The sequence below is a fragment of the Leptosomus discolor genome, chromosome 19 (assembly GCF_034619465.1).
Source record: "Leptosomus discolor isolate bLepDis1 chromosome 19, bLepDis1.hap2, whole genome shotgun sequence".
NCBI classification, from domain to species: Eukaryota; Metazoa; Chordata; class Aves; order Leptosomiformes; family Leptosomidae; genus Leptosomus; species Leptosomus discolor.
The window spans coordinates 4,030,092-4,046,018 of NC_141409.1; the positions used below are offsets into that span (position 1 = coordinate 4,030,092).

Genomic DNA, 15,927 nt, shown 5'->3' on the forward strand with positions numbered 1-15,927 from the left:
CCTGGGTAAGAAGCTGGTTTTTCCTGGAGGGTCACCCTTTGGATATTGCCAGCCCTTATTTGTGCCATTTGTGGCTGTTGCCAGCCCTCTTGCTGTCTCCTGAAGCCAGCAGATGTTATTGCTACAGACTTGCCTAGTTGGTGGGTTGGTTTTGAACTGAGACAGCTTGGATGACTAAGGCAAAAACACATTAGCAGCAGAGTCCAGGGTTTTCTTACTGTGGGGGAAGTGAAAACATCCCCCGTTGACAGCCCGGACTTCTCTGGAGGGTCCCTTCTACAAGTTAATAATTTGTATCCCAGATTTAGCCTAAATGCAAAAGCATATCCTCACCAGCTACTGCGGTGTCTGTTGACGTGAGGCGCTCCAGGAACAAGGAGGAGTTAGCTTCTGACTTGTGGTGGATGGGAGCAACGGAGAGCGTTGGAATAAACAGGATTAAAGGATTTCGTCCATAAATACAGGATTAAAGGTATCCAGTGCTCTGCAGGAGTCATTCAAACCAAGGAGAAACAAAGTAAGTTGTCCAGAAGGGCGCAGCTCCCTGTTTCGAGGCAGCCTGTGCGCACCCAGCCCCGCACCGCCTCGCCCACCCGTGTGCACTGCTGCGGGGGTTGCCTCCCCCGCTCCTCCCGCAGCCCTCCCGGCCACCGCCCGCCCCAGGGGCTGGGTCTGCAATGAGCACCCCCATTGCCCTCCCTTGCGCCCCCGTTTCAAGCTGCATCCCCCTCCCCCCCCCCCCCTCCTTCCCCCCTCCTCCCCCATTGCCCCCAGCCTTCCCCGCGGCTCCCGGGGGCGCAGCCGGGGGTGACGGGAGCTCCAGCGCTGACCCCGCCGCGGCCGGGGGCACCTATGGGTGCAGCAGCTGGGCAATGCACATCTGGGCAGCTGCGCGCAGGCGTGGGGGCCCGTCTCCCCCCCCCCCCCCAAGACGGCGGCACCCCCCAGCCGGGGCTTGGCGGGGGGGGCTCGATCCCTCCTTCCCCGCGGCCCCGGGGAGTGGCCGCGGCTCCTCCGTATTTATCGGGGTGGGCGGCGGCGGCCGAGCCGGGCCGGATCCCTCCCTCCCTCCCCGCCCGCCTCCCGGTGCCGGGGACTGGAGCGGGCGGAGCCGCGGCGGCCGATTGGCTCCGGGCATCACATGCGGCGGGGCCGGGCCGGAGCCGGGCCGGGCCGGGCTGGGCTGGGCTGGGCACGGCGGAGCGCTCCCGCGGCGGGCACGGCAGCAGCGCAGCCCCTTGCCAGCCCAGCGCCCCGCCGGCCCCCGCGGAAGGGACCGCGCCCGCCCTGCCGGCCACCCCCCGCCGCCCCGGCCATGGGGTCGGGCCGGAGAGACGGCACCTGTGCGGGGAGGTGAGCGGAGCCCCGGCGCCTTCCTTCCACCGCCGGGCAGCCACAGCGGCGGGGAAGAGGAGGGAGGTGGAGGAAGAGAAAGGGATTTTTAATTTTTTTTTTTTTTTTTTTTTTTTTTTTTAAATATATCTATGTATTTTGCTGCGATCAATCCCAATCCCGCAACTGAAGCCCCCGGAGGGAGAAGTGCTGCGTGCTGTGATGCGTCTTCCTCTCGCCTTGGCTGCCAGTTTGGATTGTAGTACCCGGCTCCGTGCACTGAGAGAATGGCTCGGTTTGGGGATGATCTGCCAACCCGCTATGGAGGTGGAGGGCCAGCCGGGGCTGGAAGAGGGAGCAGCCGACAAGGTGGCCCCCAAGCCGGCCAAAGGATGTATAAGCAGTCGATGGCTCAGAGAGCCAGGACTATGGCTCTCTACAACCCCATCCCTGTCAAACAGAACTGCTTCACAGTCAACAGATCCCTCTTCATCTTCAGTGAAGATAACGTTATACGGAAATACGCCAAGAGAATAACAGAATGGCCATATCCTTTCAGGGAGGGTGTGTGGGCACAGTGGGGAAGGTGGGGAGGGGGAGAGGGAGGCTGGAGGAAAGAGATCCCCCTGGGCAGCTAAGGATGGGTGTCTGGTGCTAACGTAGACGTGCATGTGTGATCCAGTGTGTGTAATGGGTGTGTGTGACATGGATCTGTGTGTCTGATATAATGTACGGCCGTGTAGCTGGGTATCATAGGAAATTGCTTCTGTGGGAATGGTGGAGTGTGCTTTTGACTATGCCAGGGTGTGCGTAAGTGTACGTGTGTGTTTAGGTGTGAGACATGCAGTTGCATAGATTTACGTTTCCTACAATTTAAGCCAAATGCGACGGGTTCTGTGAGAGTCATGCTAATGAATCCTGGTTGTCATTTCCATCTTAGAGCCTTTCAACTCTCACTCTGACTAGAAGAAGGAATGTGGAATAAAAACGGTGACACCTTCACATTAAAGCTGCATTGATAGTAGGGACATTGATAGCCAAGGTACCTTGTGAATCCCATTAGTACAATCGTTGCAGCTAGGCTTTTAGTGCATCACCTCCTGTATCCATTAGAATCAACATGAATCTTGTCACTTTGATTAGGTGTGGAGTCTAAGCTCAGGCTGTACTGGAAAAAAAAAAAAAAGAGAGAAAGAAAAAATAAAATCATCGTGGCAGAGGAAGGCAGTCAGTGGAGAGAAGGGTGATCTGCTGTATTGGGAAAAGGGCAGATGCTTTCTGTCTCAGAAGCAGCTCCCAGGCCAAGTGAGCTGCAGAAATCTTCCTCAGAAGGGAGCTTTGCTTGTAGTGATGCACATAGTGGGGTTGTAAGCCATGAGAAAAGGGAAGCAGATTATTTGATGTTACCAGGGAGTAGATATGGTGTGTGTGCGTGCGCGCGCGTGTGTGTACAAGAGTGCGTTACACTGGCGATCTCAAGGGAGCTGGTTGTTTTCTTTTCATGTGATATCACACACCTATTAATCCTCAGCTAACAGCAGCAAGGCCTCCTCCCAGCCTCCTAGCAACACTTTCAATTGCCACAGAGGCCAGCTCCACTTCAGGCTTCCCCAGTTTTCACTTCCTGAGGGGCTAACAGGAAAAATATACACCAGCAGAACGCATACACTTCCCTCCCTGCCCCGAGGACACACGTATTGATCTTTCTGTCCATATTATAAAATCACAGGGAATGCTGTACTTCCTCGTCCACTTCTCCTTCCCCACATTCAAGGCTGAATAAACAAGCTCCAAAGCTCCGAAGTCGGAGCATCGCGTTCCTGCCGGGCTAGACGCAGCCTGCCCCTCTCCTGGCTCTGGGGCGCCTTTCCCCTGAAGCGCGGGGAGGGGACCCACAGCGCTGCGGGTTCGGCAGAGCCGCGGCCCTTCCCCACGCCGGGGCTGCGGGGCGAGGTGCGGGGCGAGGCCCGGGCGCGGAGCCGACGGTGCCACCGCGGGGGCGGTTGGGGCAGGACGCTGTCCGCGGTGCTGAGCGGAGCTGTCCGCGGTGCTGAGCGGAACTCTCCGCGGAGCTCTCCGCGGTGCTGAGCGGAGCGGTCCGCGGCGAGGCGCGGAGCTCTCCGCGGTGCTGAGCGGAGCGGTCCGTGGCGAGGCGCGGAGCTGTCCGCGGTGCTGAGCGGAGTTCTCCGCGGTGCTGAGCGGGGCTCTCCGCGGTGCTGAGCGGGGCTGCCCGCGGTGAGGAGCGGAGCTCGCCGCCGCCCTGGGTCTCCGCTGCCGGCCGCGGCGCGGCTCCGCCCTGGGAGCGCAGGGGCCAGGCGCAGCTCGGGGCTAGAGACGCCGGCGAAAGGCAAGGGGGGACCCGGTGCCGGGGCTGCCGTCTTTCCCCTGCGCTCAGTGCCCTCGAACAGCCCGACAGGCCGCTGGCGGTTTTGTTCTCCCCAGGAACAGGCATGGCGATCTAGCCGTAATTCATGGTTTGGAGCTGCGGAGACACTCTAAATCAAACTTTTCTAGCCTGTCGCTTATTTGCACTATGCGCTCAAGTTAAACGACAGGAAATTTCTGCAGAACAGTTCAGCAGATGGCATTCAGCTATATAATCTATTTTGGGGCAGTTTAGCTTATCAATCTCATTTAAAAATAATAATTAGTAGTAGGTTTTTTTTTTCCTTTGGACCTTTTGCTTTCTGGTTCCCAAATTTCTTGAGCAGCTTGGATTCTGTGTAAGTCACTAACTCTCTCAAAGGAGCCAGCCAATTTCCTGTTTTTCTTCCAAAGACAGCCCAGAAAGGACTAAGGAAGTCAAGGAGACTAAATGTCTTCAAAAAAGATGAGAGATCTTAGAATACTCAACTAATGTATTGTCTAGGTAGGAACGGGATTTGGGTGAGGTTCTCCTTGTATCATCTAGTGTCTTCTTTAACTTCTGGTTCCCACTCCATTTGAATACATGATTTTAGCTACAATTATAGCCAATTGTATTGTGCTGGCTCTGGAGCAACATTTGCCGGATGGAGACAAGACACCTATGTCAGAGAGATTGGTGAGTTGCATTCATTTATTTGCTTTTTTTGTTTCTGGTCTAATACAAAAAGCAGTCAGCCACGCCGCGTTGCTAGGGCTTGTATCTGTTTTGAAGATCCACACGTAAACAAATGGGCACTGACCTGACAATCAGGAAAAATAAGTCAGGGACAACAAGTATAAATCTAACCTGCTGATCTCTTCTTCACAAGAATGCTTCATCACTCTAGCCAGCCCTGCCCAATTGCAGAAGAGATGGATCTTACATTATGATCAGATGAGCAGCAAACTTCGGTTGTCTATGGACCAAGACAGGAAGGGACTGCCAAATGCTCAGAATTGTCTGTAGAATCAGATGAACTTCTGTGATATTTTCCCAGGAAGTTGTAGAACAGTAACCTTTTAGGTCCGTATGTCTTTCAGCTGTCTTCTTGTTACAGCATATATCCAGGACCCTACAAAGCAAACTCTGGGTTTAAATAATTACACTTCCCTTCCGAAAAAAAGAAATCAGCTTGCAGAGAAAAATAATTTACCTGCAGGCTTTATGGTAATGAGTCAAATTACCTTACTTCAAAAGAAAATATAAGAATAGCTTCAAAATCGTTCTTCCATTTATCATCACTGCAGGAAAAATGGGTAATATTTGGTTTGATTTTTCTCCTGCTGTTACTGATTTGGAACATCTTTCATGCCTAAATCCTGGTGCATGTTCAAAGGCTAAATATGGATCCATATGTGTTTTACATGTAGAAATTAAATTATGCAGACAAAGACAATATTAGGTTTGCTGCCAAAACCTAGAGCCTCTGAACGCTGTTTGCTTCCGTTTCCAAGGTTGGTCCACACCACTGGGCAAGTCTCACAAACTCATTCTTCAGAACCAGGGAAAAGTGTGTAAGTGATAGATCTAGAAAGAGCTCCAGGGTCAGCTAGTTGATACTGCCCAGTTGGAAACGCATCCATCCATTCATGCTGGCTGCCCACCAACCTTGTGTTTGCTTGGTCTCTTTCTGGTTTAATTATTTTGTGCTTAAGAAGAGATAAGGAAAAAATTAAGAGCATTCACGTATGTTGATCTTTCTGTCATCAAACATGTCTTTGTACGTTTTGGGATCGGGGTTTCTGAGCAAAGCCCAGGTTTAGACCCAGGGTAACGACTGAGCTGGGGAAATGCCTTCCATTGTTATGAATTTATAGACTAGTGAAGGGGAAAAGTAGTTTTGTGGATGTTCTCTTTTGGTAACCCTTTGGTTATATGTTATTTTCAGCAGCAGTAGGTGTGGTTAGCACATTGTTTCTGTGTTCCTCTGTATCCCTAGATTTGTAAGGCAATCCTAGAGGCTTTTTATTGGTCCTTTTCCCCATTGTATTAATCCCATATTACAGCACCCAGTACCACACACACCCCTTCAGTTCCTGCCCAAGTCTTTCCAAAGGGGGGCACTGGCATTACCGACAAATAGTGTAATATAACTGTATGTTACATGCACAGTCTCCGCCTTGTTGGTTCTGCCTTGGTGATGAGAGAACAATTAACCCCTGATTTTTGCCCCAAACACCGTTGTGCGGCATTTTTTTTTGATCCAGATATTCCGAAGCCATTTTAACTACAGCACATTAGTAACTCTGAAGTATAAAGGGGTTTGTCATTGATTAACTCTGAGAATCTTTACAAGTCACGAAATATTTTCTATTTTCAACATACAATGGAAAGAGTAAGCATTGTCAATAAGGAAAGCTGTCTTCTGTTTTTCAAAGTGAAACCTCTTTAGAATGCTCCTGCCACTTCCACAAACTGTAAGTTGCTTCATTGAAAATGTTACTGATCTGTGCTAAATCAGAGTGGGTGAACATTCCCATATACTTATAGGTTTGTTGAGCCAAATTATAAGTCCATGCAGGACACCAGGTGCTTTATTGCTGTCTTTGGCAGCAATGGAATTGGCCTTTTTTTGGTTAATGATTTCTGGATACATCTTTTCTTCTCCTGGGTTCATTAAAATCTCCACATTTCAGTGAGGGCTCATCACTGAAGAGTTAATCAGATCTTAAGGATACAAGATGCACATCACAAGCCTTTTATGACTGAGAGATGTAGGCAGAATTGTTGAAGGAAAACCAAAGCTGCCTGGATACTTTGTGCTGCAGATACAAAGAAAAAAATCTTAAGATTGTCTGTTTGTTAAAGTTGAGAAAAAGAGGAGGAGTCCATACAAACATTTTCATGATTTTTCTCTTCTAATCAAAATTTTCTTCTGTGTACCTCCCCAGAGACCCAAGATACAAACCTGCAGTGCCATCTCACTAGGTTGTTTTCTGTGCTCATGTTACTTGTCAAGCAGGGTTAATTAAGCACATGGGAAGAGCAAGTGATGTCTCAGTATATGCAGTGTTTCAAGAAATGGAATGGCTGAGTTATGAGTAATCTTTCTCTGTCCATTTTCTGTATGTAGTTGGTAGCACAGAAAAGCATTACTTGGCTCTAGGATGGAAATTCTGATCAAAACCAGGGCTCTGAGAAAACTTCAGTCTGGTGGTCAAAGCATTTAGTGGTAACTGGAGTATTGGCTTCAAGTCCTTGCTCTTCAGACAAGACAAACAAGCTCATTCTTTCACTAGCAGCAGAATAACCTACGCCTTAGGATCTTGCCTACTCTGAGCTGGAAGTCCCGCATACTTCGGCTGCTGGAAGTGTTTACTTCCTGTCAGTACTTATCCGCTGGAACAGAGATGATATAAACTTGCTACTGTCCATCTCAGCTGAGTGCCTTAGCCAATAGGTTGTAGAGTCAGTCAGTTTCTGTCCCAATAAATATTGCATTGTTTGTACACGCTGGAGTGGTGCCAACTGAAAAGATGCTGAGGGAGTTGTACTGAGTGTCCCAGAGCCTGGTAGTGAGAGCTCCAAATATGGGAACGGGAGCTTCACATGTGAGCCCTGAATGGCCTTGCAGGTAGATGTCTTGCTCATGATGCTCTTGGCGGTTCAGGCTGAGGCACACTCAAGTCTCTCCCTGTCTCCTTCCTAATTTCTCAGTTTTTCATGAGAAGCTTCAGTAGACCATAGATTTGTTCCAGCCTGACAGAGATGATATCAGAACCTGCAGGACAGAAATCTATTTTCTGCCCCACTCTGGGGCACACCCTGTTTGAGGACACCTGTGGGTCTGTAGGATGTTCAGCTGCATGCCATAAAGGGCTCTGAGTGTTTGGCTCCCCCGGGTGTTTTTGATGTGAGGGCAAAACATAACTTTTCTCAGATATTCAGCATGACAGCTCTTGCACTTTACTAACAGATTGAGTTCTTTGTCCTGTCCACAGGCACTTCGTGCAGTCATATGTGAGCTGTTCATATTAACCTTTGCATGAACAAAGCCTTACACACCCAAACCCATCAAGGTTGTCACATCCAAAGGCCAAGGAAAGACACTAGGACATGGGCTAGGAATAGTAATGACTTTCCAGACTCAGGAGTTGTTCCTGATCTGAAACATATTGATTAAATGTGTGTTTGGCCCAGTCTCAAGCTTTGCTGTGTCCACAGCAAACAACCTGCTGGCACAGCTCTGGCTGCTGCCCAAATTCTCCCCCCTCCTTCCAAGCACTCACATTGATACTCATTATCACCTGCTTTCCCACTCTTGAGCCCAAGCAGCCACACAGCCTCCTGTCTGAAGGGGGCTTCAGGGTGCCATGGCAGCAGGATTTCTGAGCCGACAGCAGTGCCATTTCAGTGCTGCACAGGACGTCACCCATGTCCTTGCCTTCCAGCTCCTTCCACCACACACAGTTATGTGAATCCTTTGTTTCAGCAGCAGGCCTCAATAGCGATTTGGGCATAAATTTTACTTTTTATCCTGTTGTTACTGCCCTGATTCTTATGCTAAATTAGTGGAAATTTAGACAGGCTTTAGAAAAGACCCTCTTTCTATCCCCTCTTATTTCCCCAGCTACTTACTGCCAATCCTATAAACGACAGTTTTTCTTTGAAATAAATACTCAAGCCCATCTGTGAGCCTTCCTGCTTCCCTAGAAGCTGACAAGAACTTCTGTGACCCACTTCCTAAGAGCTCTGTGTAGTCTTTGCTTTGGGAAGAGCATATTCTATCAAACCCTTGAGTACCTGAAGCCTGGCTCTTTAAAGCTGGGAGCTGTAATCGCAAGGCACCTGACCTAGATTGAGCAAAGGACTGGTAGCAGAGTAGATATAAGGCTTCCAGGAAGCGTGGGATTAGTGAGGGGGAGTGTATGTGGGTAAAGGTGTATTTTTTGTGTGTGTTAGAAGTGCTATTTTCAGAGACATGCTAGTAGTTGTAGGATGGAAATATAGGATGGGCTGGGAGGCCTTTATTTGCAGACTTCTATATACTTGTTGAACTAGAAGATGTGGGGTTGAAGACGAGGCAGACTAGGCTGTTAGTGCTGCTGTGTGCGTAAGAGAAAGCAGAGGAGCAGTAAGGTAATGTCTCCTGCAATCACATATGATGATTTCTGACCCCCTCTTCATTCTTCCCTGTTTTCTGTACTGGCTGGAGTCCTGGGATGCCTTTAGCTCTTGCTGTGGAGAAACTGTTGGAAGAAGACTCTTATTGTAGGATTTTTGTTGAAGGTCATAAAAGGTCTGATGGCCTTGCATTGGTCCTGTTTCTCTGTGAGTAAACAGCACTGAGATGGAGAGCTGGAGTTTCTCAGGCTGTCAGTGACATCTTCTGTATCCTCTAAGCAGAGTCAGTGAGTCTCTGTGGAGGGCCAGAGGGCTTGGAGGTGCTGCTGTTTGTGGAAACTGCTCCTTGGCTGGAGGAGGAGCTAGTTTTGGGTTTGTTTCTTTCTCCTCCACTTCAGCCAAAGGCTGACAGTGTGAGCTCAACAGTCACCTGCTCTGTTTTGCTGTCTGACCAGGCTGTGTGTGATCTTCAGGTGACTGGTCATCTTGCCTGGTTGTAGGGGAATGGGAGGTGGAGTTGTTTGAGCTGTGAGGTTAGGAAAGATAGAGGGGAGTAGAGATGACATAGGGTGAAATATGAAGTATATGGAGGAGCTGGAGTCACTGAGGTGTGTAGGGATGTGGGGTGCTGCTTTGTAGGTAACAAAACTCTAATTCAGCCAGTGATGGAAAAGCTTGTCCAGAAGTAGTAATTTCCAACAGCTTGGATACATCTTCAGTGATTAGTGCTATGTGGTTGACTTGCTGAGTTGGGTACGCACTGATGTGTTAAGTGTGTAAGCTTCTTTGGGAGGGGCATGCTATCATATTGGTCTTCTAGGTGTGAAAAACCTGGCTTTCTGTGGCAAGTACTATACCTAAAGCATGGGTCTGTGTGCCAGTGCTGGGTCAGAGTTGAGCAAGAGTTACCATGCTTGTAAAATAAATTACCATATCAAAACTGCTTCTTTCTTTGCTCTGTGGCCACAAGACTTGACATTCATGCTCTTCCTGTATCAGAGAACTAAACCCACCTTTTGTCATTAGTAGAATGGCAAAATGTAAACAACTGTGTATCAAACAGCAGCTCAATTCTTTGGCTCTGATGGTCAGAAATGCTGAAACCACTGGAACAAAGATTTCTAATCTCTTAATTTGGGAGTTTGCTTCCTTTTGGGTAGGGCTGCTTTTCTTCCATTGACTTCAGCTGAAATCTAAGGCACATTTAGAAATTGGTTACAGGTGCCAAAGCTAATTAACATGTTCTTGAAACTGATATCCATTGCTTTCACCTCTTGCTTTGTTCCCATTTCTTGCCCACATCTTTCTTTCAAATGTGAATGCTGCTATTTGGCATTGAATTTGTGCTGAAACTCTCATCAATAAAGTATAATACTAAGGGATCTGGTGCTACAGACAGAAAAAAAATGGTTTAGTAAAACTGTGGAGATTAAGCTTGATTTGTCTCTCTATTGAGCTAGGACATGAAGCTGTGATCCCATGGCATGCTTTAGTCTGCACTATGGGCCTAAGACACAAACCTTACTGCTTCTGCTGCTAATGGAAAGGAATGGGGATTTCTCCCTGAATCAGATAGAAAGGAAAACAAATGAGACTGCAGCTGTGAAAACTGAGGAAATGGGGGAGAAAGAGTGGGGGAAGAACTGATGGAATAAATGATAAATAAATAATTTCCTGCCAGTGTTTGCAAGCCTGCTGTCCTGACTGTTACTCCCCAAGATATCCTCTTGTTTCAGTTTCCTGGATGAATTGTAAGGCACATGGTTTCTTCCATGTCAATAAGTACAGAAATAAGTGATCTCAGGTTTAAATACACCCTTAGAGCAAAATTTCAGTATTTAAGTTCCCTCCAGAATATTGAGTAAGTGTGGAAAGTGTGGGGTGAAATGATCAGAATAAAGACAAAGAATTTCGAGTGTGGAAAAAATCAAATTTACCTTCAGAGAAATAATAATGAAATTTTTCTCTGTGCTTAGTTCTGGTAAAGTTAAAGCTTTTGGTTTCAACTCTGTTCAGAGCGCTGAAAAGGGTGTGAAGTTAGGGCACGTAGCTGTTTATATGACTCTTGCTATCAGTGCAGAAGCACAGGTCCTTGACATCTTTGATTTTTATTCATTTCCAGGATGACACTGAGCCGTACTTTATTGGAATATTTTGTTTTGAAGCTGGTATAAAAATCATCGCTCTGGGGTTTGTATTTCATAAAGGCTCTTACCTCCGAAACGGTTGGAACGTGATGGATTTTGTTGTGGTCCTCACAGGGTAAGTGACCTCCTCTTGCCCTAAGTTTAAGGGGGACTCTTGCTTTGATTTGTGGTGTTTGTTAATTGTGGGTTGGGGTGGGAGTGATTTTAGTGAAATAGAACTAAAAAACTGTGTCTGACCTTACTGTCTTTATATAATGGTTATTGTGCTGAATGAATCACTTTCAAAGTGTTTGAACCAAATAAAAACAGGCTTTGAGGATATTTGTTTGTATATATGCTGGATGTATCTTGTCCAGAAGCTTACTGACATTTCTTGGACTCTGCAGGTTCTAATTGCCACTAGGTACTTGAACCTGATTTAAATCAATCTTCTGACATTACAGGATGATTTTAAAAGACAACGTGGAGCGAGCTAACAAATGAAGTGAATCTCATTTTTAAGCTACTACAACTCTGGAATCAGTGAAGTTTCTGCAGGAATGAATTTGGTCTGCTATAAAATAGCTTTTCCAAAAATAATTCAAAGAGGGTGCATGTCTTATAAAGGACTGAGCAGAAAACATTACCTGTGCATTTTGTAACCTGGTTTGAAATGATATTACTAATTTCTTTCTTGGAAATGCTTACAATATTTTTGTTATACATTGCAACAGTTTCTATTTATACAAATGTAGTGTGATGCTAACGGGTAATGAAAACGCAAACATTAAGTAACACCTATGGTCTACAAATTGTGGTTTAAAGCTCCAAAGGAAATGCTCCCAAGGTCTGTGTGAGGTCCTGATCTTGCAGCCCTCATCTTGGAAGGAGTTCAGTTAGTTTTTCCCTAGAAGAATGCAGTCTGGCTCTTGTTATTAATATGCATTCATTTCATACACCTTCTCTGCTACTATGTGTGACGAACACATAGATTCTTTGGTCTGGTTAGTGGTGTAGAGTAGGATGCTGCCAGGCAAATGCTTTCATACATATACAAATGTATTCATTAGGTACATTATCACTGTAATTCTATTTGCATTCAGGATACCATGTGATATAGCGATTGAGGGGCCAAAGGCAATTCTTTATGTATTGAGAGGAAGAAAATAAATATGCAGGACTTGATTCTCCTGCTGCTGGGGCTGGGTATTTAATCAATAGAAACTTCAGTGGAGCCACAAGGAGAATCAGATTTACATACTTGGAAGCACAGAGGGTACCAGGATGAAAAAAGAATTAGCACAGATGCTACAATTATTTGCACTGATAGTATGTTCTGATCCCTAGTTAACACTATGCCCTTTTGTATGTTTAAAAAAAAAAAAAAAATCAAGGCCCTGATTCTGGAAAGGACTTTGGCATGTGGTTTAATTTATCCTTCAGCACAGCATTCAAGTACACATTTGAATTCAGCTGACTCCAGTGGTTCTGTACTTAAAGTTAAGGCTATACATAAAAGCTTCCCTGAATTACAGCCATATTGTTATTTGTTTAGGCATGTTTTAGATTAGTTTTCTTTCATAAGCACAGGCCAAGAATTAAATAGATGTGTGTTTTAAAACTGTCTAGCTGTGACTGAGATGTTCAAAGTGAGTTTTGCAACAGTAGCTGAAACGTGTGTGTGCCGTGCTTGTGGAATCGTGACCAAATGTGCGATGCTGGGTGTGACACCAGCATCTTACTGGTACTGGTTTTGTGAGTGCTGTTTGCAGCGCTGTTTGATCTCTGAGCATAATTGCGGAATATTGGCTTGATTAGACAGCTGTAATAAGGAACCCTGTTGCCATCTGCAAACACACGTATTCTTTTGAAGTACAATCCTGTTAACGTCAAAGCTGCTGGTTTCCAATGGTGATACTAGCTGGGCTGTATTGAAGCTGTCTTGTACACGGACTTCCCACCGGGCAGGCAACGCAGGGGAGGCAAATTGTAAATGGATCGACATTAAGTCCAAGAGTCATCTCTACTGAGGAAATCCACAGACCTCTAATCCTGTAATTCGAGGGCTGGATTTAGCAAGGTGCTTGAGCTTATGCCAAATTTTTGGCATCTGGAGGGGGCCCTGTTGCAAATAACAGGGTCAGTTGTGTGCCTGGTTAGAGCAATGCTTTCCTGAATCCGGGGCTGTATTTCCAAACCCAGTAATGAGGTGGAGGGACCTAAAGTAGCGAAATAACTTTGAAAGATCTGCAGCTTCACACAGGGGATTGAATTAGTGTTTTGTCTGTAGCCTGTTGTGCTTTGCTCTGAATTTCCTAGATCCTTATTATGTTCTTGGCTCACTCCTGTGTTGCCATGGGTCTGTGCTAGAAAGCTGGAGCCTCTCTTCCTTGGGCTTCCTTCACTGGCCAGCAACCCTTTGATCTGCCCATTGCCTGCCCTAGCTCAGCTAACAAGGGGAAGTCTGAGCAAGGCTGTTTGTTGGAGACAGATGCCATCTGGGCATTTCTGCATCGAGACTTTAAAGGCAGGTTGCTGAGGAATAACATTTACGACTGACAAACCTGGCTGATCCTCCAGGGAGGGGCTGCAAGGTGGTGACACAGGTGGGACCTTAACTTTCGTTTCTGTGGAAGGTAGTCTCAGATCTGTGTGATCAAGCAGGTTCTGTAATTTATCAGAGAATAATAAAAAAGGACTGCTAAACTCATACTTAATGTGTTCTTATAAATATAGATAGGTAGGACATCAGTTTTTGAAATATCATTTTACTACTCTATCAAAAGCTTTCCTTTGCCATATGTGCAAGATTTCTACTTGAAAATGTTACTTCGTGTTTCCCAGGCAGTGATCAGCATTCAGTTCCTAAGCTCAGTTTCACATTGATCCTCAATATTATAGAGGGATTTTGATTTCTTTTTTTTTTTTTCTGTGTAAACATGAAAGATCATGAAAATGTGTTTCATGATACCACATGCAGAGGTGTATACCTGCTAATCCTGTTGAGCGCACCTTTTTATTAAGGTGAATTGTGCATGTCGGAAAATCTGATCTCATTTTCAGCTTTTAGCTAAAACCTATAGAAGCTAAGAGCAGCTTTGCTCTTGTTAGCTGTTACCATAGGGAGAAGGCCAGCCAGTGTCTGGGTGTGTTTTGGAGGAGGCTGTGGGGGAAGGCTCTGCATTTATTGAACTTACCCTTATGTAAATATTACAGTGATCATGCAGTAACCCTTTCTGCCTGTTTTTCCCAACCTCCTTTTTTGCTACTCAGTGCCTGCACACTGGCATAATTGATAAATACGTATTTTAAAAAAAATTTACCTGCAATGATGGACATTTTGTTTGTCAAAACCAGACGGTAGGACTTGTTAATCAGAAAATAAATCAGGGCTGTGTTATTTGCAGCCAGGATCAATATCCTATTGAGCTAAACCGGAGTCTACCAGCTAGTAGTCCAAATTGGCTTGGTTTGTTTTTCCAGAAAACACTCCCTCAGTTTCTTTCTCCAGCCATGCTCTGAATTTACTTTCAAGGAAGCATGTTGATTTGCTGTTAGTAAAGGCTGGGAAAAAGAATAGATTGCTGCTCCTTGAAAGATTTTTTTCCTCCGTAATTTTTTTTAGTTGTTTCTTGTAAACTCTCCAGTTGCAGATGAGTATCAAGGAAAGCTGCCCTGTTGTGATGTGCCTGTTGCTATTGAGGAGAGATACACGTATATTTTATAGCTCCTGCTCATTTTATTTTCACATTTTTATGGGATTGCATTCACTCCAGTGATGACATCACCCACGAGCAGCTCTAAATCGCACAAAAACGCAATTTCTCGCCTGGCAACTTACAGTCTTAATGCGCTTTTCCCCATGTAGGAGCAAAGGGACTTTTTACTCTACTGTTGCAACCTGTCTTGGGGTGGAAACCTCAGAAATCCACACCACAGTTTTCTTGGGAACAAAGTCCTCCCTACATCCAAACCCTTCAGATGGAAGTGGATGGAACTATGAGCCTGGATTCAGGGCCTTGAGGGTTCAGACCCGTTCCTATGGGAGTTCATGGGAAGATTTCTCCTGGTGTCCTGGGCTTTGGATACAATAGCCCAAGGAACTGCTGTACTGAGTTAAACTACAAACATCCTCTCTAGCTGAAGCTGCTGTAATAGGGTGGCTGCTAAGGGGAAGAACTGAGAACAAGGCATGGATAAAAGGATCCTTATCTTCCTGATTCCCAAAATTCAGATGTCTAGGGATTTTTGAGAAAAAATATGGATCTGATGGCTTTTAAACTGTGTGGTCCAAGGGGATTGTCATCCTTAGTTGTGTTTTGGAGCCTGTTTATACTTTTGGCTTCATCATATCCTGGGTAACAGGTCTCAAGGTTTAATTACATACCACAAGAAAAAGTGCTGCTTATCATAGTGATGACAAAAAGGGATGATGAAAAAGAGATTTCCACTGTTGCTTTCTAGATTTTTGTATAGTAAGATCTGGAGGATAACCATTCTTTTTTCCACATGCTCATGGTTTTATGAATCTCTAGCATTTCCCTGGTCAGATTTATGCTGCTCAACCTCCCTCAACCTGAGCGCTTTCTTGTGCACCACTGACCTATGCTGTTGCTCTTGGCCCTTTACTAGTTCTGTCATATCCTCTTGGAGGCAGTGACCACAACCTGGTAAAAATAAATGGAGCACTCGAAAGGATCATGTTCTGTCCATTATCAGCAGAGTTTATGTTTTTGGCTTTCAATCAGCCTGGATTAAATGCTCTCGATGAGTCCTGGTAGCTTCTTGAGCCAGTTGGATCAGCTGCCTTGTGGGACTGGCAGAGACAGCGTGTGCCAGGCCTGGAGCTGCCAAATGATGTGCACAAAGTCTCTGTGCTGTTACTGATGTCTCAGGCTGTCAGGAACAAATTACAAGAGCTAGAATTATCTTGATTGTCTGGATGACTGAGAAATGTGCTCCTAGCTCCTAGTGATGCTAATAATTTGGAAGGTAACT

At 46.0% G+C, this 15,927-nt stretch overlaps 1 protein-coding gene across 1 annotated transcript in view; it reads left to right on the top strand.

The window, feature by feature from the left end:
* Positions 1–1,619: 1,619 nt before the first annotated feature.
* CACNA1B (calcium voltage-gated channel subunit alpha1 B) overlaps positions 1,620–15,927 on the top strand; it is a 301,213-nt gene continuing 286,905 nt past the window's right edge. The window contains exons 1-3 of the mRNA XM_086475891.1: positions 1,620–1,879; positions 4,270–4,375; positions 10,926–11,065. Coding sequence (XP_086332017.1) covers positions 1,620–1,879; positions 4,270–4,375; positions 10,926–11,065 — 506 coding nt within the window. The remainder of the gene's footprint in view (positions 1,880–4,269; positions 4,376–10,925; positions 11,066–15,927) is intronic.